We start from the raw sequence: 24,154 nt of genomic DNA, 5'->3' as shown, positions 1-24,154 counted from the left end.
TGGTATCAGAGTAGGTACCATATGTGGGCCTGCACCTAAACTATTTACTTGTAGAGCCATAAAAGAGGGCCTACACCTAAAACTATCCACTTGTAGAGCCACAAAAGTCGGCCTACACCTAAACTGCCTACTCCTAAATTATCTACTTGTAGAGCCACAAAAGAGAGTCTACACGTGAGGGGGAGTGTTAAGGAATAGTCTCACATAGATTAGTGAGTACAAAGATCTTGAGTTTATTAGTTGGTAAAGAGGTTTCCTAAGTTGGCTAGTCATTTTGGGATAGGGCGTTGGACCCAATTTAACAAACTTCCTCTGCAAAAATGGTATCCCGAACATCATTAAAGATCAACTTCCCATTGCCTATGGAATTGCTGACCGCAACCCTCATAGGCTTCCAACAATTTGGCAGAGATGCCAAAAGAATTAAAACACGAACCTCATCATCAAATTTAATTTGAACAGAGGTCAATTGATTTACAATCGTGCTAAACTCATTCAAATGTGATGCCATTGATGTATTTTCTGTCATCTTTAAATTGAAGAGTTTTTTCATGAGATGTACCTTATTATTTGCGAAAGGCTTCTCATACATGTCAGATAAAATATTCATCATCCCCGCTATGGTTTTCTCCGACGCCACGTTGTGAGCAATATTCTTCGGCAGTGTTAAAATATTCACTCATCATCTTTCATACTTTCTAGTTTCATATCCAAAATTGGTGTGTGCAACTTTTTACTGTACATAAAATCTTCGATCTGCATCCTCTAGAACGCAACATCCATACCATCGAACTTTGATACCACTTGTTAGGAATTAGATGACCTAATTCCAAACTAACGAGAGCAATAATAATAATCGCGGAAGAAAATAAAAACAAACACGAAAACAAATAACAAAATTTATACAGGTTCACCTCAAGGTGAGACTATGTCCTGTCTTCTGCCGTTGCAGTAATTAACTATAAAGATGAAATAGTTTACAAGAGAAATTGTACACACTTACAAGTATTTTTTCTAACCTCTCTCGGGCTGCAACCCCAACTCCTCGGTGGTGAGAAAACCCTAATAGCACTGCCCCTCAATTATAAAGAAAAAATTAGGGCAACCGCGATACAAAAATAAAATTCCCTAACTACCCTTAATGAAACAGTAGTTAATATATCGTGGACCGAGCGGAGGCTCTGCCCCCACACTCCCAGGAGGGGGGCTTCCTGCCCCCTTTCCAACCCCCACGACGACCTTATCGCGAAGGTCGATCCGCATGCCGACTCGGCGTAGGGTGTTGATTAGGCTCCACAACTTAACAATGTAAAACTGCTCTTCTCTCTTCTTTTCCTTCTCTTTATACTTTTCATCTTATTTTGTAACTTAATCACTTTTTCACAAAGGACAAATTCTCCACTTGCAGGATGTACTTATGTAGTAGGCCTTGCATGTGGTTGGAGTGAAAGATATAACAAAGCTTAAACTTGTTAGGCTTAAGGAAGCCCACAAATACTAGTCCATACTTTTGTTTTGTTTCTTTTACTGGTTGACTACTTAATAGGTTTTATTTGTATTTGGATGTGGTGGGCCTAGTTAGTTGGTCTTTTGTGTCTTATTTTTGTTTTAAGGTGTAACTGGGCTCAATTTTACTTGAAGAGCAAGTAAGTCTTACAAGTAGGATACTTGTCGTCTTCTAAAAGAAAATTTTGAGTATAGAATTTTCCAGATCTTGTTTCTCTTTCACTTCTACACTTTGTGTGTGAAACCCACTCTTTAAATTATTGTTTTCAGTGCTTGCTAGCTGGGCATTAATTTATGGTCTGTACATTCATTTACTTGCAAGCAAAAAGATCTCAGCTTTTAGTATATGTCCTATGCTTTTATTTTTCTTTCTATGATGATTTTCTAATGGAACCACCCTAGCTTTATTTGCATAAAATAAATATTTTTTTAACATGATAGTAATATGATAACTTTTTTCAAAGGAAAAAATTTTATGCCATTTATGTTGTTTTGTAGATAGAGTATTTGGGCCAGCAACCACCACACGCCATGTTTATGATGTTGCTGCACAGCATGTTGTAAGTGGTGCAATGCAAGGAATTAATGGTAACTCATTTAATACCCTTTTAATTTCTGTGTTATTGATTGTTGTAGTTTTTTGGCCTTAGGAGGTTTTTTTTTATCCCTCTATCGCATTGACTGTATGCTTGGTTTTTTTTAAAAATGTTTTATTTCTATTAATACAAATTGGAGTCTTGTTACCTTGACTTGGGTTGGCTTGGGAGTAACTGTGTTTGTTGTTTTACTCCTGATAAAACCCGTGATTTTATTTTCACTTGCTGCAAAAATACGGATGGTAGAAAAAGCTAAATAGATAGATTCCTTCCTCAAATAAGTAGTTGTAGTCCCCTTTTGCTGCTAGTTCTCCATATTGTATTACAGAACCCTAAATTCACTTAAGTCCCTAGTACTCAACCTGTACACTTCACTTCTCCTAGGCTTAATCTATACACTTCCTCTCATGCTGGAGATGCACATTGATGTTGTTAACTTGCGACAAATTGTCTTGGAGTAAGTGCTGACAGGTTTTCTGAGAATATTAGCCAACTGATTTTGGATGACAATAATAGAGTAGAAATCACATCGCATCAATTGTTTCATGAGTAGAGACCACATCACATTGGTTTTTTCATGGACAAAGTCCATCTACCTTGATGTGCTTTATCTTGCGATCGTTAGTAGGATCCTAAGCAATACGGGCTACTCTCTCATGATGGAGTAGGATTAGATTATCCACCTTCATTCAAAAATGTGCCAATAAACCTTTTTTTTTAAACATTCTGTCAAGATTTATTAAAAAGAAAAAATGGGCAAGGAGCCTTACATACTTAGTACCCTATATTAGTATATTGGAAAATAAAACAAATGAAAGAAATAGTTCATATTATGGCTAAATTTTCAACTGGTTGTTGGTGTAAGATTCATTTTTTAGCAAGAGTATGTGCCAAAGAGTTTGCTGAACGAAGCACTTGCTGCCTGACAATCTGTAAAATTATCATTAGATCTGTAAATTTGAAGGATGTGCCAATCAAATCTCGATGGTGGAACCCTAAACTGTTACCCCATGAGACTACTATGACAAAATCACCTTCGATGATTAATGGCTGGTTGACGTGTTGACAATAAAGAATAAGTTCTTGAAGAATTGCCAGTACTTCTTCCATAGCATTACTGGTCCAACAGGTCCTGAATAGCATAGTAATGTTAAGTTGGGTCCAAGGTCCATCCCAAAATGACTAGCCACCTTAGGAAACCTCTTTCCCAACTAACAAACTCAAGATCTTCGTACTTAGTAATCCATGTGGGACTATTCCTTAACACTCCCTCTCACGTATAAACCTTCTTTTGTGGTTCTACAAGTGGATAATTTAGGAATAGGCAGTTTAGGTGTAGACCCTCTTTTGTGGTTCTACAAGTGGATAATTTAGGAGTAGGCAGTTTAGGTGTAGACCCTCTTTTGTTGCTCTACAAGTGGATAGTTTAGGTATAGGCCCTCTTTTGTGGCTCTACAAGTAGATAGTTTTTAGGTGCAGGCCCACACATGAGTACCTGCTCTGATACCATGTTAAGTTGGGTCCAAAACCCATCCCAAAATGACTAATCACTGTAGGAAACCTCTTTCCCAGCTAATAAACTCAAGATCTTTGTACTCAGTAATCCATGTGGGACTATTCCTTAACAAGGTACAACCCCTGTGATCTCTTATGATGCCACCAAACCCCCATGGTCCAGGATTTCCTCTTTAACTACCATCAACATTGAATTTGTAGAAGTCTAACTGTGGGGGAGTCCAACCTTCCATGCAGACCTGTTTTACAGCAGAATTGCATACAACAACATTTTCTTAGTTGAGTCTTAAGGCAGCACCTGTATAATTCATGAAGGCATTTGTATATGAGCACCATGTGAACTGATTTTTTAGTAAGAACACCAAGTTGATCTCATTGGAAAGACCCTATTATTCTTTTCTAGCCACAAGCACCATATAACAACTCCAACGATCTTCCAAAAAGCATTACCCAAAGAAGGGAGTGTGAAGGAAGACATTTCTGCAAGCTATTCAATAATTTTCTTTGGGAGATAAAGAGAAAGGCTAAATGTCCTAATTTAGGAATATCAAATCTCACCGATAACTATCGGTCTGTCAGAGATGGCCAGTTCCTTTGTTGCTTGCTGGGGACTTCAATGTGACTTGGTTTTGCCATGAGAAGTCCCTGCCATCTAGGAGAATCACTTCCTCTATGAGGCTCTTTGCCGACTTCATTGGATGCTGGGAGCTTGATGAAATTGCTTTGTCCGGGAAAACCTTCACTTGGTCCAACGGTAGGCAACCCCCTATTTTATTGAAGCTTGATAGATTCCTCGCCAATGAGGATTGGCTTCGACTCTATAACAATGCAACCCTCAAAGTCCTTGGCGTGCAGTTTCGGATCGTTGGCCGATCATGGTGGATACTCACTTCGGCAGTTGGGGCTCCCGCCATTCCGATTCAACAATGCTTGGATTAATGACCCACATTTGATTCTTCGGTCCAGCTCTTTTGGAAGAGGATTGTTGCTGTCGGCTCGAGTGGGTAGTCCCTCCCAGTGAAACTCAAACTTCTCTAGCCCCTTTTACGCTCCTAGGCCCTTGAGCACTAGTCCACCCGTTTGGCGGAGAAAGCCTCCACCCTTGCTCTGGTGGCTACCATTGACATTGATGAGGAGTCAAGAAGCTTGACCTCTGCTGAATCGGCTCAGCGCTATGCCTTCCATGGGCAACTACAAGCCTTCGCTCATTGCAATCTTGTGCATTGGAAGCAGAGGGCCCGGTTCAAGTGGTTTTTAGAGGGAGATGCCAACACTAAATTTTTTCATGCTGTTGTTGTTAGGAATTAGACGCTTTATTTAATACTAATGAGAGCAATAATAATTGCAAACGAATAAAAAACAGGCATGAAAAAACACAAGATTTATACAGGTTTTCTTCAAGGAGATTATGTCCTATCTTCTTCCGTTGCAATAATTCACTATAATGATGAAGTAGTTTACAAGAGAAATCACACACACTCGAGAGTTTTTCTCTAACCTCTCTCAACCACAACTGATGATACTCCTCAATAAATAACCCTAATAGCGGCGACCCCAAATATAAAGAGAAAACTAGGGCAACTGCAATACAAGTGTGAAATCCCCAACTTAACAGTTGCCACTTCCAAGAGAAGAACCAATCGTATTACATTGCTCTATGTCAATGGTGGGATTACCTTCGACAGATCCCTTATTTCTAACAATTTGGTGAGCTTTTTTTTGCAGATCTTTGCACTAAAGGCCAGTTAGTTCGACCCTTCTTTCAAAGGGTCAATCTTATGGCTATCCATATTGCAGCCGCCAATCTTATTGAGCTCCTCTTCTCCAGTCGAGAAATTGAGAAAGCAGCTATGGGGCTCCCTCTGGACCGTGCTCTGGGCTCGGACGACTTCAATGGAGAATTTTACTGTCACTGCTGGCCCTTCATTGGTGAAGACATAGCCCATATGGTACACTCTCTCTACCACTGGTGCATAGCTTTCAAGAGTATAGGGGCTTCATTCATCGCCCTTATTCCCAAAAAAGACGGGGCAAAGCTTCCTTCAGACTTTTGGCTTATTTGCCTCACCACCAGCACTTATAAGGTGATTGTCCGTCTCCTTGCCAACCGTCTCTGAGCAGTACTTCGGGTTGCCATCCACCAGGGGCAGAGTACTTTCATCAAAGGGAGGAACATTCTAGATTCAGTTGCTTGTCATGAGCTCCTTCATCATTTCAAGATTTTGAAGCTTCCCAGGTTTGTTCTCAAGCTAGATTTTGAGAAAGCATTCGATAGGGTCAATTGGAAGCTTTTAGATATTCTTCTGGAAAGAATGGGATTTGGTGTCAAATGGAGGTTCTGGATTCAAAGCTGCATCTCCTTAGCCAGTTATTCGGTGCTTCTAAATGGTACAATGTGTGGCTATTTTAAAGGAACTCGGGGATAGGCTAAAAAGACGTTTCCTATGGAGGGGATCGATTGATGCTTTCAAGTACCATCTGGTTAGCTGGGATGAAGTATGCATGCCAAAAAAATATGGGTGGCCTAGGAATTCGGAAAACTAGAGATATGAATCAAGCTTTGTTGCTGAAATGGCTATGGAAGTTTAATATTCACTCCTCAAATCTTTGGAAGGAAATGGTTCTCACAAAGGTGGGTGGGGATCCTCACTGGTGGATGTCTGGTGGGAATCGTAGAGCCCTCTCCCTAATATGGAGGGCATTATACTTTATGCTTCCAAAATTCCATTCGGCTAGTAGATTCTATGCAGGCAATGGTAGATCGCTCAAGTTTTGGGATGATTTGTGGATTGAGCAAGAGCCCCTACAGGCTGCATTCAGGAGTCTTTATCTTCTCACAACTCGTAGAGAGATATCAGTAGCAGAAGCTTTTGAGGGGGGGGGGACATGAATCTACATCCTAGAAGAGGTCTCTCGGATAGTGAGGCTTTGTAGGCTAGTCGATTGATGGATCTTGTTGCTTCGTTTAAAATTCGTCCTTTGGAGGCTGACAAGCTCATTTGGTGGCCAGACAAAAAGGGTTCCTTCACGGTCTCATCAGCATATGGCTTTTTAAACAGTGGTTACTCGGCTTGGAGGGTGAATGAAATCAAATTTGTATGGCATTTATGTGCCCCTCCGAAGGTAAGGATCTTCATGTGGAGTGTCTGTCAAGGTAAAATTCTCTCGGCAGCCGTATTGAGAAGAAGAGGTCACCCTTCAGTGGATCCCATATGTCCATTCTGCAACTCTGAAAATGAAACTACTAGTCATATTCTTCTCCATTGCAGCTTTTCTTGGAAGGTGTGGATCAACATTCTTGGAAAGTTTGGTTTTCAGCTCTGCATGGCGGCTGATCTGCTTTCGTTCAGTAAATCTCTCATGGGTACCCCAATGTCGAGTCTTGGAAAGATGATGCTCTCTGCATGTACTAGTTTTATCTCGTGGGGTCTTTGGAATGAGCGAAATAGAAGACGTTTTAATGCAAAAAGTGAATCTTTAGACCGAGTTGTAGACAGAGTGGTTGGGCAAATATCAACTTGGCTATTAACCAAGAAAGCTTTCTCTCCTTATCTGGGTTTCTCCATTCGTGAAAATTGGAGAAACTTGGCATTGATGCACATTGGGAAAAAACCTTCGGTCATGAGAGAATGGTCTCCTCCTGATCCTGGTTTCCTAAAGTTAAATTTTGACGGTTCGTCTCTTGGCAACCCTGGTATTTCTGGTTTCGGAGGAGTTATTTCAAACCATTCCGGTAATCAGCTCTTCACTTATGCCGGACCCCTTGGTATATCAGACTCTACGTCTGCTGAATTGCATGGTCTCCTCTCCGGTCTTTGTATCTTCAGAGATAAATGTAGGGGGCCTCTCCATGTTGAAGGTGACTCCAAAGTGGTGATAGGTTGGTGTGAGAACGCATCTTCTCCTCCGTGGAGGCGTTGGGATACTTTTAAAGAAATTTTAGATATTACCTCAATTGTTCCTTGTATTTGGTCTCACATTCCGAGATCCGATAATTCGGCGGCTGATGTGCTTGCCAGGCAGGGAGCTACCCTACAATCACTGGTTGTAAGGGACGTGCTCCCTCAAATTTTGTAATTCTCTTTCGTTTTATTAATACATCTTCTTCTTCTTCTTAAAAAAAAAAAATGCTATTCGCCGTCGCTTCCTATGGAGAGGTTCATAATACACATTCAAATATCATTTGGTTAGTTAGAAGAAGATTTGTCAGCCTCGGGCTAGGGGTGGTTTGGGTGTACGACCTACAAAGGACATGAACAATGCCCTCCTTCTTAAGTGGATTTGGAATCTCAATGCCAATCATAGAAATTTGTGGAGGAATATGGTGAGTTACTATCTTCAGATCCCAGTCCATTGGTGGAGAGAGGGAGGCGCTCCTCGTTGTCTATCCCCGATTTGGAAATCCTTTTACAAGCTGCTACTAAATTTCAAGGCCGCGACCTCCTTCTACCCTGGAAATGGGAGAAATCTTCTTTTATGGGCTGATGAGTGGTGCGGTTCCTAATCCCTTTCTGAGGAGTACCCCGGGCTTTCCAGGATTGCTGTGGACTTATTGTGCTCGGTAGCGGAATCATGGAGTAATCAGTCTTGGAGTCTTCTCTTCCGTCAGAGCCTGAATGACGATGAACCTATAGCCTTTTGCTCATCTCTATCCAGCCTCAGTAGTACCACCATTCGGGAGCGAATGCAAGATAAATTGATTTGGAAGCCTAGCATCATATGGTATCTTCACAGTAGCCTCAACCTATGCTCACATCAGGGAGGATGACCCCAGGCTGCCTGAGCACAAGGCAAATCTTGTCTAGAGACTTTCATTGCTTAGCAAGATAAAATTCTTCATACGGAAACCATTCAGGGAGCAAATCCTCACTGCAGACAACTTTCACAAGAGAGACTTTATAATCCCTGATAGTACTTGCCCTCTTTGTGGCTTCTGTGAGGAGTCAGTTCAGTACGTTCTCTTGCACTGTGGCTTTTCGTAGAGAGTTTGGATAGCAATCTTCCTGAAAATTGGCATTCAAGTAGGCCTTCGTCAGGATCTATTCGACACTTTCTAGATAGTGTTGGGGACTCGTCTGCCTAGAATTTTGCCAGTTTCTTTTCTATGCATGCCTTGCTCACATCCCATGGCGTCTTTGGCTCGGGCAAAACAAATGGAGATTCAATTCCAAGTTCAGCAACCTGGATAGTACGGTCTCTTGCGCGGTGGGTATGATCTCTAGCTGGCTCTATACCAGGAAGGAATTTGCCCCCAGGCCGGTGTTGCCCTTTGATTGAATTGGTGTCTTCTGGTCCATATGGCGGGTCTTCAAAAGATTTCGGTCATGGTAGAGTGGGAGCCTCCCCCTAGTGATTGCATTAAGATGAACTTTGACAGAAGGGCTTTGGGTTGCCCCGGACTGGCCGGTGTGGGGGGTCTTCAGAAATCATAGTGGAGAGACTATTCTTTCCTATGTTGGGCCAGTTCGTATTGCTGATTCCAACACTATCGAGGTGACTGCCCTACATCTTGAATTGAAAATTTTCAATGACGGTCTTCACGGGAAACTACTGATTGAGGGGGACTCTAAAGTTGTCATTAGTTGGTGCTCCAGTTCGGTCTCCCCCCCTTGGTGGCATTGACTAATTATTTCCTCTATTGCAGATATTGTATCCTCAATTACTTGTACATGGAATCACATTCCTAGATCAGCCAATTCCTTTGCTGATAGCTTAGCTAAATTTGGAACATCACAACAATCTCTCAATGTTTGGGACAGTTCCCCCTCCTTGTAATCTTGCTCTTTTGAGCTTTTTAATATAACTCAGCACTATTTCAAAAAAAAGGTAAGATTTTGACAACTGGTTAGCATGCAAAGAAAGGTCAAATGGTTGCTAATACAAATAGCAAGCTGTGTAATGATGTAGAGGAACCTGTGAACCATATTTGTATTCTATGTCTGTTTGCTGGGTCCTATTGGAGTTCCTTTTTGCTCAAGTTTTGCTTTCAGGTCTGTTTTTCATCTATGTTTTCAGATCTTCTGTGCCAGTTTTTGAAAAAGTCTCTTTCTAAGGATGGTAAAATCTTATGGGAGTCATCTTTTGCCGTTGTGTTCTGGCTCTTTGAAAAGAAAGATCTAATATAACTTTCAATTACAAAAGTAGATAGATTGGTGGAGTTTTGAAAGACACTGTTTTGGATTAGCAAGTTTTCTGGTTCTCAAACTTTGACAAGTTCTGTTTTGAGGATGTGCTGGAGAGATATAGCAGCTTCTTCTGATTACGGTATCCCTCCTTTATTGCAGGGGACCTCCTCCCCCGGAAGCCTGGTCCAAAGTAAACATTGATGGTAGCTTTAGAGGTAATCCAGTCTCTGCAGGAGGTGGGGAAGTCTTCGGGATCATTTGGGTTACATTATTAATGTGTGTTCTGCACCCTTAGGCCAATGTGACTCCAATTAGGCTGAGGTTCGTTCCCTTCAATGTGGTTCAGGTTTTCCAACTAAGGTACTTGTGCCCCTTGGTGATACAGGGGGATTCTTTGGTTGAACCATCTTGGAATAGGAATCATTGGAGGTTCCTGGACATATCTAATGAGATTGAGGAAATTTGTTCTAATCTTCAAGTTAGGTGGGTTCGCTTGGTGCCCAACGCTAATTTTATTGCTGACTCTTTGGTTTCATCAAGGAGTTCCTTTGGAGCATATTATAGAGGGAGGTGCTTTTCCTTTTGATGTGCACTGATCGTTCTTTTTCTTTTCTTGGCTTTTAATGGGTTTGATGTAACTTTTGTGGTTTTTGCTTTGGGTCCTTTCAGCATGCCTTTTTTCTTGCTCTTATAATTCCTTCTCCTCTTCTTAATGAAATTTTCATTATTCTCAAAAAAAAAAAAAAAAAAGAAAAAGAAAACTGCAACATATGGCCCTATCAGATAGACGGACCTCGTACTTTGTGAAGCAATGAATAGTGTGGCTGATTCATTAGTGTTGTTAAAGATGGCTCGACATTATGCCATCATAGCTGGCTGAAGTTAGGTGTCTTTTGAAGTAGTAAGCATATGATTTTTCTAGACTATTCTAATACTCCCCGAATGTGTGGGTGCTCCTTATGGCTTCTAGACGTGGACAATTTTAAGTGGAGCTTCACGTAGATGTACCCTGTTTGAACTATTTTAAAGTTGGGTCTACCAACATGACTAGCAGAAGTTAGGAGGTTCTTGGATTCCTGGGGGGCTATTTAACTACCATGTTATGGTGTGTTCTTGCTACATTTTGTTATGGGGGAATCGTACCCATTGGTGACATTTTAATTTCATGAATGATGTTTCATTTCTTGAGTTTTCTTTGTTATTTTTCTTATAGCGGTGGGTGTTGGGCACCTTAGTTTTTCATTTTTATATAGGACTTGGCCTTCTTGTAGCCTTTTGTTTGTTCTTTTTCCTCATTGAAATTTCTTGTCATTATAAAGAAACGTAGTACGATTTCTGGTGATATGGGACAATGATCTAGAGTTAATAATCCAACAACTATAGTTAAAAATGCATTGCCTCCTATGTCTTTGTCTATAGGACTCACCATGGCATTGGAGCTTTTGCGGAATCTTGACCTTGAGCATTATACAGCGAAGTAGAAATGGTGACAACATATTCTGTTGGTTTATTCCCTAATGGTGAGCTGGTAGGCCCAGCTTGGTTTTCTTGGGATCCTAGAGCTGGCTTCAAATCTGAATGCAGCTTGTAACAACATTAGCTCTCATGATTTCTCATCTTTGGTGAAGGACAATGCAATTTTTTTTTTTTCGATAAAAGGACAATGCAATTGATCTAAGACAGCATGAGAATTCAGAATAAAAAAAAAGGTTTACTGGATGGGGATGTTGTGATTAATCTGGGGTTAAATTAAAACTTTATTGCATGCTAAAATTTACAAGAAATAGTAACTTAGCCCAAAATTAAGCTAAACAGCTGCAAGCTCATCTAGCAAGATACTGGAGAAGATACTAGAGAAGATGAAAATAACTTTTTGTAGTTGTGAACCTTCCATGCATAAGATAGGTTGAAGGATTCTTTGGCTTGACAAAGGTTTTGGGAACGGGATAATGGCTTAAAATTCTCAGGTTTGTCCCTATTAGATTTAACTACCCAACCAAAATAACAGGGTTTAAAGAGGAAAAGATTTAGAAAAAAGTGTGTAAAGTAGAAAGACATCGAAATTAAAAAAAAATTAGGGTTGAAAAGGGAAAGAAAAAACAAACCCTAAAATTTTCTTTAGTATTGCACTAGTCTAATTTGATTGGTAACATTACACTGTTGCAGTTTATCAGCACTACAGTAACTTCAAAATGGAACCTTTCCTTGTTTTGGCCAACTTAGGGAAGAAAAAGGGAAATTTAGAGAAAGAAGAGAGAAGAAAGATTAAGAAAGACATGAAAAAAGATGTGAAACTTGATTTGGAAATACTCCTGAAGAGTTTTGCACTCAATGCCCAAAGATTTCACACTGGTTTATAATAGTATTTTCTATCGCTTGGCTGCATGCCTCTTTTTAGTTAATCATGTAGTAGGACTGAGCTAGTGGTGGAAGTCCTTGTTATAATATATTTTGAGGGTAGCTTGCTTTCTAATCTCCTATTTCTTTGGTAAACCTACTCATCTTTTAATAACAAAAAGCCATAAGGTTGGTGTGCAACTCTGCAGCCTATGAAGACAGTGATGAGCCCAAGTTTAGATAATTGCAGCATTTTGGATTAAGTTTGAGTTGTTTCTGCAGGTACAGTATTTGCTTATGGAGTTACTAGCAGTGGAAAGACTCACACAATGCATGTAAGACATGTGATTTCTTATCCTGTTATTCTACAGATTCTGTTGCCCTCTTGGATTCTCAATGTTTCGAAAACCAATCTTTAAAATGTTGTCCAAATCCTCAAATCTCTGAAAAGGCAAAAAGGGCAATGAATTGCATTTGGATCTCTGATATATTTGTTTATGTATGTTTCGTGGGCGATAAGTTGAAAGCCTTTTTATAAAATAAATAATCCAAAAGGGGAGGGAGATGTATAGTTAAGAGAAAAAATGCATATAATCCTCAACCTAGAGAGAGAAAGAGTGTTAAGAAATAGTCCCACATGGATTAGTGAGTGCAAGGGTTTATTAGTTGGGAAAGAGGTTTCCTAAGTTGGCTAGTCATTTTGGGATGGGCCTTGGACCCAACTTAACATGGTATCAGAGCAGGTACTCATATGTAGACCTGTACCTAAACTATCTACTTGTAGAGCCACAAAAGATGGCCTACACCTAAACTGCCTACTCCTAAATTATCCACTTGTAGAGCCACAAAAAGAGGGTCTATACGTAAGGGGGAGTGTTAAGAAATAGTCCCACATGGATTAGTGAGTACAAGGGTTTATTAGTTGGGAAAGAGGCTTCCTAAGTTGGCTAGTCATTTTGGGAGACGACTCTATTGAGCACTTTGCCGAAGACGTTACTGTAGAGCTGAAGCCAATCATTACTGGCTAAGAATCGGTCCAACTTTGAGAGGACAGGTGGTTGCCTGCCATTTGACCAAGTGAAGGTCTTCCCAGATAGGGCAATCTCGTCCAGGTCCTAGTTCCCAATAAAATCAGAAAATAGCCTCATGGAGGTAGTGATTCTCCAGGACGACGGGGATTTCTCGTGGCAGAAGCGAGTGACATTGACGTCACCCACAGGCATTAGAGGAATAGGCCACTTCTGACAAATCCTCGATAGATCCTCCCAAAATAGGTGGCGCTCATGGTGTCTGGTAGGGCCGTAGACACCAACTAGGCACCAAATGTTCCTCAAACCTTTGTCTCGCAACTTGATGCCAAGGGAGTAAGAGCCACTGCGACCGTCAAGCACCTCAGTAATACTGGTGTCCCACATCAGTAGGATACCGCCTGTCGATCCCACTGCATTCACTGAAGCCCAGCCGGGCTCCTTTAGGTGCCACAACTCACGGATGTATCCAAGGGGTAGAAAAGCCACCTTAGTTTCTTGAAGAACAACAACATTTGCCTTAGTAGAGGCAAGGAGATCCCGGAGCTCCTCCCAAAATTTACCATCCACTATTCTCTTAGTTACCAGTGTTAGACTCCCAAAGCTTGGGAAATTGCTCATATCTTGTTGCATAAGTCATATATCCTATGGGCCTTATGGAAGGAAAGAAATAGCCAAAAATTCAAATTTAAATCTTCCCCTATTGAAATGTCGATAGATAATATTGTTGGACAAGTTTCAACCTGGCTCATGACTCGAAAGGAATTCAATAACCTCAACGGCTCTAATCTTAGAGGGAACCGGCGGGTCACTATAAGTTAAATTTTGATGGTAGCGCCTTTGGTTGTCTTGGTCCTGCTGAATTTGGCGGAGTAATCTAGGATGAAAATTGTCGTCTCCTTTTCTCCTTTGTTGGGCCACTGGGAGTCTCCGACTCTACCATTGTAAAACTTTCCGGATTACTCAATTGGCTTCAGAATCTTCCAAGGCCATCTAGTGGCCCCCCTCCTTATTGAAGGCGACTCCAAGATTGTCATTGACTGGTGTGCAAAGTCAACCTCTCCTCCCTGGCGGCATTGGGATATTTATTTTGAAATATGTAATTTAACTTCTCTTTTGAACTATATTTGGAACCACATCCCTCTGCCAATCATTTGGCAGACTCTCAAGCTAAGCTGGGTGTTTCACTCCAACACCTTGTTGTGGAGGAAGTCTGCTTAGTTAGGTTTGTATACTTTCTCCCTCTTTAAGAATACTTTATACATCCTTCAAAAATTAAAATAAAAAATATTTGACTTTATCTAGTATTTTTTTTTTTTTTTTTGAAATGATACTTTCTCTAGTGATTGTAATTCCTGATTTGTAGGGGTTGGTTTTTTATTTGATTTTGATTTGTATCTCTAGGAATAGGTAGTTACCTAATATAGTGATACTCTATTGTACATATAAATCATTTTAATTCATTTCTTATTCAATTTTTAATATGATTACCAAGTTCGACATATTTTATGATGAACCATAAATTTGATTCCTTTTGTCAAACTATTGATATTATTCATTAATCTTCTTGTGCATAGGAAAATGAAGTTGCAAAAAGGAAGAACCATCATTTACTTATGGTTGCACGTAATACGTTATTTTATATGCATCTATACAAGTGCTATTAGGGTGATACAGTTCTTCCAACCTATTTTTTCATCGATAGGATGCCTTCCTCAGTGCTTGGAGGAAAAATTTCTTTATAGGTTCTCAAGTTTGATATTGAATTATTCCCTCATTGTCCTTGTTTTTTGGCTATGTTTATTTTGTCCATTTGTGGTCCTACTATTGATAAATTGTTTCCCAAAGCCATTAAGTGTATTTTTTTGGGTTACTCATATACACTGAAGGGATCAATATTATTGTCCTTCTACTAGAAAATCATTTGTATTGACTGATGTTACGTTCTTTGAAGATGTCACATATTTTTTGACAGGGTCTTCTTTTTTACCCATCACTCCTAATACCGATCATGTTGCTCCTAATCTTTTTGAGGAGATTTGTAGTCCTTTTCCATTGGTTGTAGAATCAAAGCCATTGTAAGTTTATCAATGTAAGAAATCTCCAAAGACACCTGTTAAGGAATAGTCCTACACGGATTAGTAAGACCAAATATGTTGAGTTTATTAATTGCGAAAGAGTTTTCCTAAAATGACTAGTCATTTTGGGACAGGTCATGGACCCAACTTAACATGGTATCAGAGCAAGTACTCGTATGTGGGCCTCCACCCAAATTATCCACATGTGAGCGCCCAAAGGGCCTACACGTGAGGAGGAGTGTTAAGGAATAGTCCCACATGGATTAGTAAGAACAAAAATGTTGAGTTTATTAGTTGGGAAAGAGGTTTCCTAAGATGATTAGTCATTTTGGGATAGGTCGTGGACCCAACTTAACAACACCAAACAAAGGTCTCTCTCCACTTGTGTCAGCACCTTCATCATTTGTTGCTCTTGATGTAAGTGATCTGCATCTCTCTATTGGTGTCCGTGCATGTACTCGCTTTGCCATTTCTAAGTTTGTGTCCTTTAAGTAGTTTGCACTATCATTGTCTTTGTGTACTATTGCTTCTTCAATGCAACAAGTGTTGTTGTCTCCTTAAGGGAAACATGCTATGAACGTAGAGATGGATGCTTTACTTGACATAGGACATGGACATATGTAATCTACCTTCTGTTTTGTTGTTGTGCGATGCCATTGTGTATATACATTAAAGTATAAGGATGATGGGTGACTTCAACGATGTAAAGCCCGTCTTGTGGCTAAAGGATATAATTAGACTTATGGAGTTGACATATTTGAAATTTTCTTCCTTGTCACCAATTTGTCCTCTATTTGAATTCTTGTTTTAGTGGCTATAACCAAGAGTTGGACTTTATGTTAACGGGATATAAAAATGCATTGTTAAATGGGGACTTAGATGAGGAGGTGTATATGGAGTCACCTCTTGGGTATGTCACTTAGGTGAAGTTAGAAAAGGTATACATTTTCAAAAAGCAATTTATGGCTTCATGTAGAGTCCTAGGGTATGGTTTGACAAGTAGTGTAGAGGGTGTTGAGTGGGGAAGGAGACCTGGTGATGGCAGAACTCTTGTGGATGAGTGGTTGACTAAATGGTGACTGAGTGGCTGAGATACCTGCACTCATGATGGGTCTTTGGCAAGTGGTGAGCTTGAGCTGAGTTGAGGTATCGTTGGGGCAGCTGCTAGAAGATAAAAGATGGAGGGGAAGCTCGGAAGCCATGGGGATAGTAACCTTTAATTCGGGTATTAGTACCTAGTTGACTAACTATGCTCGAGGTGGCATAAGCTACAGTATTGTATTGAATTGGATGATTATGGTTCAAAGGCCTTTCAATTTAAAGACTCAATAGCTTGCTCACTAAGACACATACAACCACCAATCATAAGGCTAGATTTCTCCTACTTGAGACTTTTCTTCATGGCAGACCACCCCTTCTATTTTTTTTTATTTTTTTTGAAATGATGCTGATTTTTATTAAGACAAAAGCTCAAAAGAGCAAATTACAAATGAGGGAATCCTTCCCATACAATGAGAGATTGTTGGGAAGTTCCGAATTTAGCCAATTTATCAGCCAGAGAGTTGGCTGATATAGGAATGAGATTCCAATTACAATGCAAAGAAGATACAATGTCAGCAATACTATCAGTGATTGGCCAGTGGTGCCAAGGGGGAGGCTGTCCTTGGAACACTAACTAATAACCGTCTTCGAGTCGCCTTCAATGATTAACTTTGCTTGAACTCTTGCCTGGCTCCTTACCTGACTTTTTGGCCAAGGCATTGTTTCCTTCTTCTCTTGAACTCTTGAACTCGAGCTCTAGCTTGCTTCTATTGCAAGTTTGTTGTCTCCTTGTTCGGTTGAAATCGACTCTTGCATATATTGAACCTAGACTTGATTCTTGCATACATTGATCCTAGACGTCATCGTACTCTATTGGTTTGGTCGACTGGGCATTTCCCCCTTATTTGTTTAATCTGTCCCCTATGATCAACATGGCCTGACTTGGTTGACATTGGGGTTCATAACATACATGGTCTTAGGAGGGAAATAATCTAAAAGGTTGGTTTCTTTTTCTATTGGTAGTGAGTACAAGGACAAAGTGTGGTATGACGTGGTATCTATGGATTTTGATCACTTATTAGTTGGGCACCCTTTGCCTTGGGAACTCCTACACTCTATAGTGGATGATTTGAAAGTAATTCTTGCTCAGAATTTAGAGCTGGCGCCAAAATCAACAACATGTCCTAATATTCTTTGATTCGATCTATTTTCTGATTCTATAGAGGAGTTTGGAATTGTATTTGTTTCAATCGGAAAAGGTGAAAATGTCCAGGGCTCTTTTAATGATTTGGATCAGCATCTTATTCCACTGAGAAGGTTAAAAAAGGATGAAACTGTGAACGTGAGGACAAATTCCTTCCAACTCGGGGAGTATGATGTAGAGGGCAGAAATTCTATATGGAAACTTACTCAAGGAAAGGGAAGAAAGCTGTTTAGAAATCATATTTTTAATGTCATCTATTTTTGGAAAGTCAAAACAAGGAACATTTTCTCTTTCAAGCTAGCAATTGTTTTAAGGAAAGTTATATTGGGGAAAGTCTGTTGTCTAGAAAGACTCATTTATGACAGACTTACAGATTAGACTTTCTCAAGGCAAACAATCTACTAAAATAAAAGTTGCTAGATGGGCTTCCTCTTTACAAACAGCAAGAATAAAAGAAAAGTGTAAAATTTCTAATATATACACTTAGATTTTAGGTCCCTAGTATAAAAAAAGTTAAAGAAAGTAAATTGGTACATATCAAGTTTTGGCAGTGCCATTAAACTTCATGAGCTGCTGCTGCTACAACTTAAATAGATTCAAAACTCTCTAATATCATCCAAACTGTTTAGTTTCGTTTTGATATTTGCTATATATAAACTTGAACAGTATACTGGTAAACATGGTTAATTAATGATTGGGTACTTTTTCTTTAACAAATGCTTTAGAGTTGTTCTAAGAATCAACTTTTGCATGATAGGGGGAGCAAAAGTCTCCTGGGATTATCCCGTTAGCAGTAAAGGATGTCTTTGGCATTATACAAGAGGTACCAACATGTTCTGTATGCTACTTAGAGGTTGTTTTTGTGCTATTTTACTTTTTTGGCAAACCGTGAGTAATGTTTCTCTGGTGACTCAGACACCTGGGCGGGAGTTTCTTCTCCGTGTTTCATACCTGGAAATATACAATGAGGTACACATATCCTGCTTTCCCTTGCATGAAATTGTGCTTGTAGAGTCATTTCTTTGTCTCTTTGTTTATTTTCTTTTTCTTTTTGGAATGATGATGGAAACTTATATTAAAAGAGGAAAACAGAGAGGAGAAATTACAGAGATAGTAGAACAAAGAGGAAAATGAGAGAAACAAAAGGATACAGTGAAAACTAAATAGGCCTCTCCCTAAATAGGTGTTGCTTGTTCACACAATTTTTGGCTATTGAATTAGATAGGAGTTGACAGTCCTCAGGCAGCAAATCCTGTAATTAAAATGTGCTTAATATATGCTTCTCCAAAGTAGCAGTTGAGTCCCTGAGCCAATGGGCCTTACGCCTTCATCTAGTCAATGACCTCCATCGAGTCCCTCTCAATTGCTATCAGGTATTAGAGGTGTTGCAGGGAGATCTTGACTTCGTTGAAGAAGAGAGCGGAGTTTCGACTAGATGGGGCCACTACTTCCTAGGGACTTGTGTAAGTTACTAGAGTATGACCCTCGTGCTCTGGAATTGCTTTGTTTTTGAAAATGGTAAGACTTCACTAAAAGGACAAAGGAATATTCAAAGCTATACAACAAAAACCAGCATCTAGAGAAGAAAAGCAAAGAAAAGAGGAAAATACATCTATGATGGGGTCTCCAATCTTCAACTGCTGTGCCCGAAACGGAATACTCACCTATGACAATCTCCAGTGAAGATTCTTCTCCCTGGCTCCACATAAGGCCACTAGTTTTTTTTAATTTTTTTATAATATTTTATTTTATCTTGTAGTGGTAGCTGTTAGAGTTAACAAAACAGTGTCACTGTTCTCCAAAATGACAAAAAGATAACTATCTTTAAATAATGAACCATGGACTTCCATGGGTCATTAAAACGTCAGAGGTTTTACATGTTTTTCAAAACTTCAGTTATTCTGAACCTTGCATACATAGAAAACTATTCTGTGGTGAGCAACTCACTTTTGTTTCCCTTATCACCATAACTGTCCACAGAGATACACAGTTTTTCTGAATGTTAAATGGTGTTCTGTAAATTCATCAAGAGTGTCAAATGATTTGATCTCTAAGTAGTTGTTGATGTTTCTTTTATCCTCTGTGTGTGTATTTTTTTTTCAGGTTATTAATGACCTGCTTGATCCTACTGGCCAGAACTTGAGGATAAGGGAAGATTCACAGGTATTGTAGTTGAAGTCTTGCACTTTGCAACCTTACGGTCGGATTGGAGCAAGAACATGGAATCAGTTTGTGTTTTTCTAATAAAAGAACCAGATAAAGAAAAATTAGGAATTTCTTTTTTAGATAGAATACCTTGCTCCTCTTGATACCGGTGCCACCTTTGGCATTTCCCCAATGTGGCCTTCGGAGGAACCATGGTGAACCCGTATATGGAACCCCCTCTTGTCTTACAAATGCTTCCTTCTGCACTTTTATTTATGGTGTGTTTTGTGTTCATCTAGGGAACATATGTGGAGGGTATTAAGGAGGAGGTTGTACTTTCTCCTGCGCATGCCCTTGCATTGATTGCATCTGGGGAAGGTATAGAGCCTTGCAACTTACAAGATTTAATATAGAACATCTTTTGTCATACTTGTGTGGTGCTACTGTGTGGCAGATTTATTTAGAGCATTCTGCCATTTCCTTGCAACTTCTTGTTGTGAGGAAATCATATCCATTGGTGGCACCTTAATTTCCTTTATGATTTGTTTTTTTTTTTCTGAAATAGTGTTGAGAATTGTATTAAACAGTGAAAATTACATCGAGGGAGACCATTCCTTATAGTGAGGGATGTCCCAGTTTTAGCTAACTTGTTGGCAAAAGAATTTTCCGAACAGATTACATGGTTCCATGAACAAGGAATAACTTTTACAACAATAGAAATGGAGTGCAAGGTGGGCCAATAGCACCAAGGGGGAGGGGCCGATCCCGATCCCCAACTAATAACAACACTGGACTCTCCTTCAATGAGGAGATGACCGGATAGTCGTTCCTTGAAAATGCTCAGACCGTGGAGGAGGGCAGAGACTTCAGCTGTAGTAGAATCTGCAAGACCTAGAGGACCTGCATAAGAAAGAATGACCTTACCTGAAGAGTTGCGAAAAGCGCCGCCAAAACCAGCTGGACCCGGGCATCCCAGAGCACTACCATCAAAGTTCAATTTGTTGCTGCCCGCAGAAGGGGGGGACCACTCTACCATGCCAGGAGCCTTGGTCAGGCCCGTCATGTGGGCGACGATACGCCAATTACTACGAGTGGCATTCCCATGAGGGAAGAAAACTCACTCCGAGAGTGACGCCAATTTGAAATGAGACCCACAACCAAATCAATGGAGCGCGCAATGCTGTTGGACTTGCGATTAAAGCATCGGCTGTTGCGCTCAAGCCATATGCACCAGGGAATATGGGCAAGACAGGCAGAGAGGAGGATCTTTCTCAGCTTGGCAAGCTAAGTAGCTCTAACCATCTGGATGGTTCCAATGAGGTCATGCAGGAGGGTGAGTTGAAGATTCATCTTCTGAAAGACACCCATCTAAACTTTTCAAGAATAACAGAAGTGGAGGAGGACATGTTTGATTGATTCATTGCATGCATCACAGAGAGGGCAAACCGCATATGGGCTTGTGAAGCCTTTCCTGAATAGGTTGTCAGTGGTTAGAATCTTCCCTTTTATAGCTGTCCACATAAAGAATTTTGTTTTGCTTAACACAGAGAGCTTCCATGTAGTTGTGATGCCTTGGGTTGTTTGAATTGCTTGTCGGATGCCTCGGGTTCTTTGAATAGACTATTAACAGTACCATTAATGAGGGAGTAGGTGGCAGAGGAGATGTAGCCGTGAATCCAAAAGTGCCATCTTTGCCCAAATCCCATTCTAGTCGGAAGGTGGTTGAGGAGCCGCCAATTAGCCCTATCAAAGGCCTTTTCAAAATCCAACTTTAGCACAAACCAGGGGAGCTTCTTCATCTTGAAATGGTGCAGAAGCTCATGGCTCAACATGGCAGAGTCGAGGATATTCCGGCCCTTAATAAAAGCACATTGCCCATGATGAGTGATCAAAGAAACAACAACTTTAAGCCGGTTAGCAAGCAGTCTGGCTAAGATCTTGTAAGTGCTCGTGGTGAGACTTATAGGCCTAAAGTCCGAGGGCTATTCAACATTTTGCTTTTTGGGAACTAGAGCAATGAAAGAGGCTCCCATTCTACGGTAGGGAATCCCTCGATGGTAAAAATCATGAACCATGGCAGTAACATCCTCTTTTATGGTGGGCCAACAGTGGTGGTAGAGCTCTCCATGGGCCGGGGGCTTTGTCACAAGTCTAGCCTTTTCAATTTCACGCACCGAGAAAGGGAGCACAATTAGACCGGCGGCCGCTTCAAGGTTTCTCTTTAGGTGGACATTCTGAATAAGTGGCCTCGAATGACTAGATTTTGTGTAGAGACCTGCAAAAAAGCTCACTAAATAGTTAGTAATGGAGGTCCAATTGGATGTTATCTCGCAGCTAACACAGCGAGGTAATCCGATTAGTCTGGCGCTTGACAAAAGCAACAACATGGAAGAATTTGGAGTTAGTGTCCCTCTCTGAGAGCCACCAAAAACTGGTTAATTGCTTCCAACGGGTGAGCTCATTTTGATCAAAAACTTGCATCTGATTATTGATGGAGCAAAGGCCTAGCTCACTGGTTGAAAGACCTTGAGATTCCTTAACAGCATCGAGGGCAGCAAGTTGGCTGAGAAAACCTTTTTCATCATTGTGTTTTGTTCTCCGATCCACAGCCCAGGATTTGCTCCTGAGATAGCGATTCTACTAGCCTGAGTCTCTTCTCATGGCTATAGCGGGTGGCATTGAAGTCCCCCGCAAGAAGGAGAGGGAGCTGCCACAACTCACAAATATTGCCCAGGTCCTCCCAAAAAAGCTGACACTCAGGCGATAAACACCAACGCGGCACCATCTACTGCCAATGCCTCTGTCAAGGACTTTGGCCCCAATGGAGAAAGTCCCCTGTACTGATTCAGACACCTCGATAGCCCGAGGGTCCCAAATAATAAGGATACCACCAGCAGAGCTGATGGCGTTGAGCTTAGTCCACTCAAAGTCTCAGTATCTAGATGTCACGCACCGTAGAATGAGCAAGAGAAGAAGCCTTTGTCTCCTGAAGGATCACAATGCTAGCCTTCGAGGAAGATATAAGGCTCCTGATAATTGACCCCTGCCGTCTAGAGCCAATTCTGCGCATGTTCCATGAGACTATAATCATTTTCCACCTTTCTTTCGAACTTTTGGGGGCTGCTGATCTCTAGGGAGGGGCCCTGAACAGACAATACTCATAGTCTTGGCCATCTCCATCATTTGGGCCCATGCCTCCTCATCAAATTTGTGTTTTTTGGATTGAAGAGCCTCAATGTATGTTTGAACATGCTCGCCTGGCTCAGGGACAATGTAGAGCCCAGTGGTTGGGTCCTAAGGATAAAGATACTTGGCTGTAGGTTCACCTTGTAGAAGTTGTCGTGGCTGGCCATAGTTTCTCCTTTGATATGTGGCAATGAGAGAGAGAGAGAGAGAGAGAGAGAGAGGGGGGGGGGGGGGGGGGGGATAGCTTGCTGCTGTGGAGGTTGGGGAGGATGGCGATTTCTAAAGCTAGATTCGGAGTGCGAGGGATAAGGATGATCCAAAAGTTGGCTGGGAGGGGGAGCCATCTGCTCTTCTAAGGGTTTGCTAATAAGTTGCAAGAGTCAGGAGAGAGGTGCGACGAGCAAAAAGAGAGGAAAATCAGAATGAGCGAGAGAGGAAGGATCGATGCGAGAGAGAGTCACGACACGGGAGAGAGTTTCGACGCGAGAGGAAGGATTGTCGAGCAGTGAGCGAGACCTTCGCCGATAAAGACTAGGCCGAGGAAAGAGACCCCAGCGGCACCAGGGTGGGGGAAGGAATCGCTATTCTCGATCGGGAAGACCAGCCTTGATGCCATTTCTGTGGATAGAGTCAGGCGGTTTTTCTCCCCTCCCGCAAACGACAGTACCCTGCAACAACAGAGGAAGCTGGTTCGAGGTCTCCTGATGCTTCCCACTCTGATTCCGTCGACGTAGAGAAGACTTGCAAGTCTAATAGGCAGCATGGTACCCTGAGATCTGGTGAAGAGGAAGATGGTCCCTCCTGGATCACCGTACATCACTGAAATCAGAGGCATCGATGTCCCTGGAGAGCTGTGATGCCTCTTATGACACCTCTTCTCTTCTCCTATGGTCCCACCTCAGCATCGATTGCTCAGGTGACATTCTGTGACGCCCCCTGCCTGCGCATCACCGTGAAGACTGGCGCGCGTAGTGCTTTCATCACTGTTCCCGTCTCAGCCGGCCTCACAGTGCTCTCTGGAGCAACTGTTGAGGACTCCAGCACCTCACCTTGGACCAGGGAGCTCTGGTCAGGCCCCTGGAGATTTTTTTTCCGCACTATTTGTCGAGGTGGATGCGTAGAGTGCCACATTTCACAGCAAAGAGAGCTCACGATGATGGCCCGCATAACCATCCCCGAGGCCACCAACTTCGGTTTCAACTGGACACAACTCGCCCACGCCATTCGGCATTTCCTCCCGCCTCCATCACTGCCCAGTACCAGACCTCCCCATCCACTTGATTACCCTCCTCTGCTCCCAACCCCTAAAGCCCAAAAACAGCCCCTGCCACCCTCTGCCCAACCCCCACCCCAGCAAACACCCCAGCAAACCTCCCAATCCAGAAATCAGCCC

At 41.4% G+C, this 24,154-nt stretch overlaps 1 protein-coding gene across 1 annotated transcript in view; it reads left to right on the top strand.

Moving 5' to 3' along the window:
• LOC137945169 (kinesin-like protein KIN-7E, chloroplastic) overlaps window positions 1-24,154 on the top strand; it is a 92,099-nt gene that overhangs the window by 9,120 nt on the left and 58,825 nt on the right. Inside the window, exons 3-8 of the mRNA XM_068790941.1 lie at window positions 2,005-2,094; window positions 12,362-12,414; window positions 18,188-18,253; window positions 18,346-18,399; window positions 19,534-19,593; window positions 19,875-19,953. Of these exons, the coding sequence (XP_068647042.1) occupies window positions 2,005-2,094; window positions 12,362-12,414; window positions 18,188-18,253; window positions 18,346-18,399; window positions 19,534-19,593; window positions 19,875-19,953 (402 nt within the window). The remainder of the gene's footprint in view (window positions 1-2,004; window positions 2,095-12,361; window positions 12,415-18,187; window positions 18,254-18,345; window positions 18,400-19,533; window positions 19,594-19,874; window positions 19,954-24,154) is intronic.

This window comes from Aristolochia californica, unplaced genomic scaffold (assembly GCF_029961685.1).
Source record: "Aristolochia californica isolate CCGP_79_NKW_82.1479 unplaced genomic scaffold, dmAriCali1.0.hap1 SCAF_12, whole genome shotgun sequence".
NCBI classification, from domain to species: domain Eukaryota; kingdom Viridiplantae; phylum Streptophyta; class Magnoliopsida; order Piperales; family Aristolochiaceae; genus Aristolochia; species Aristolochia californica.
The sequence above is the reverse complement of the archived record's forward strand: the minus strand, read 5'-3'. Positions and strand labels throughout refer to the sequence as shown.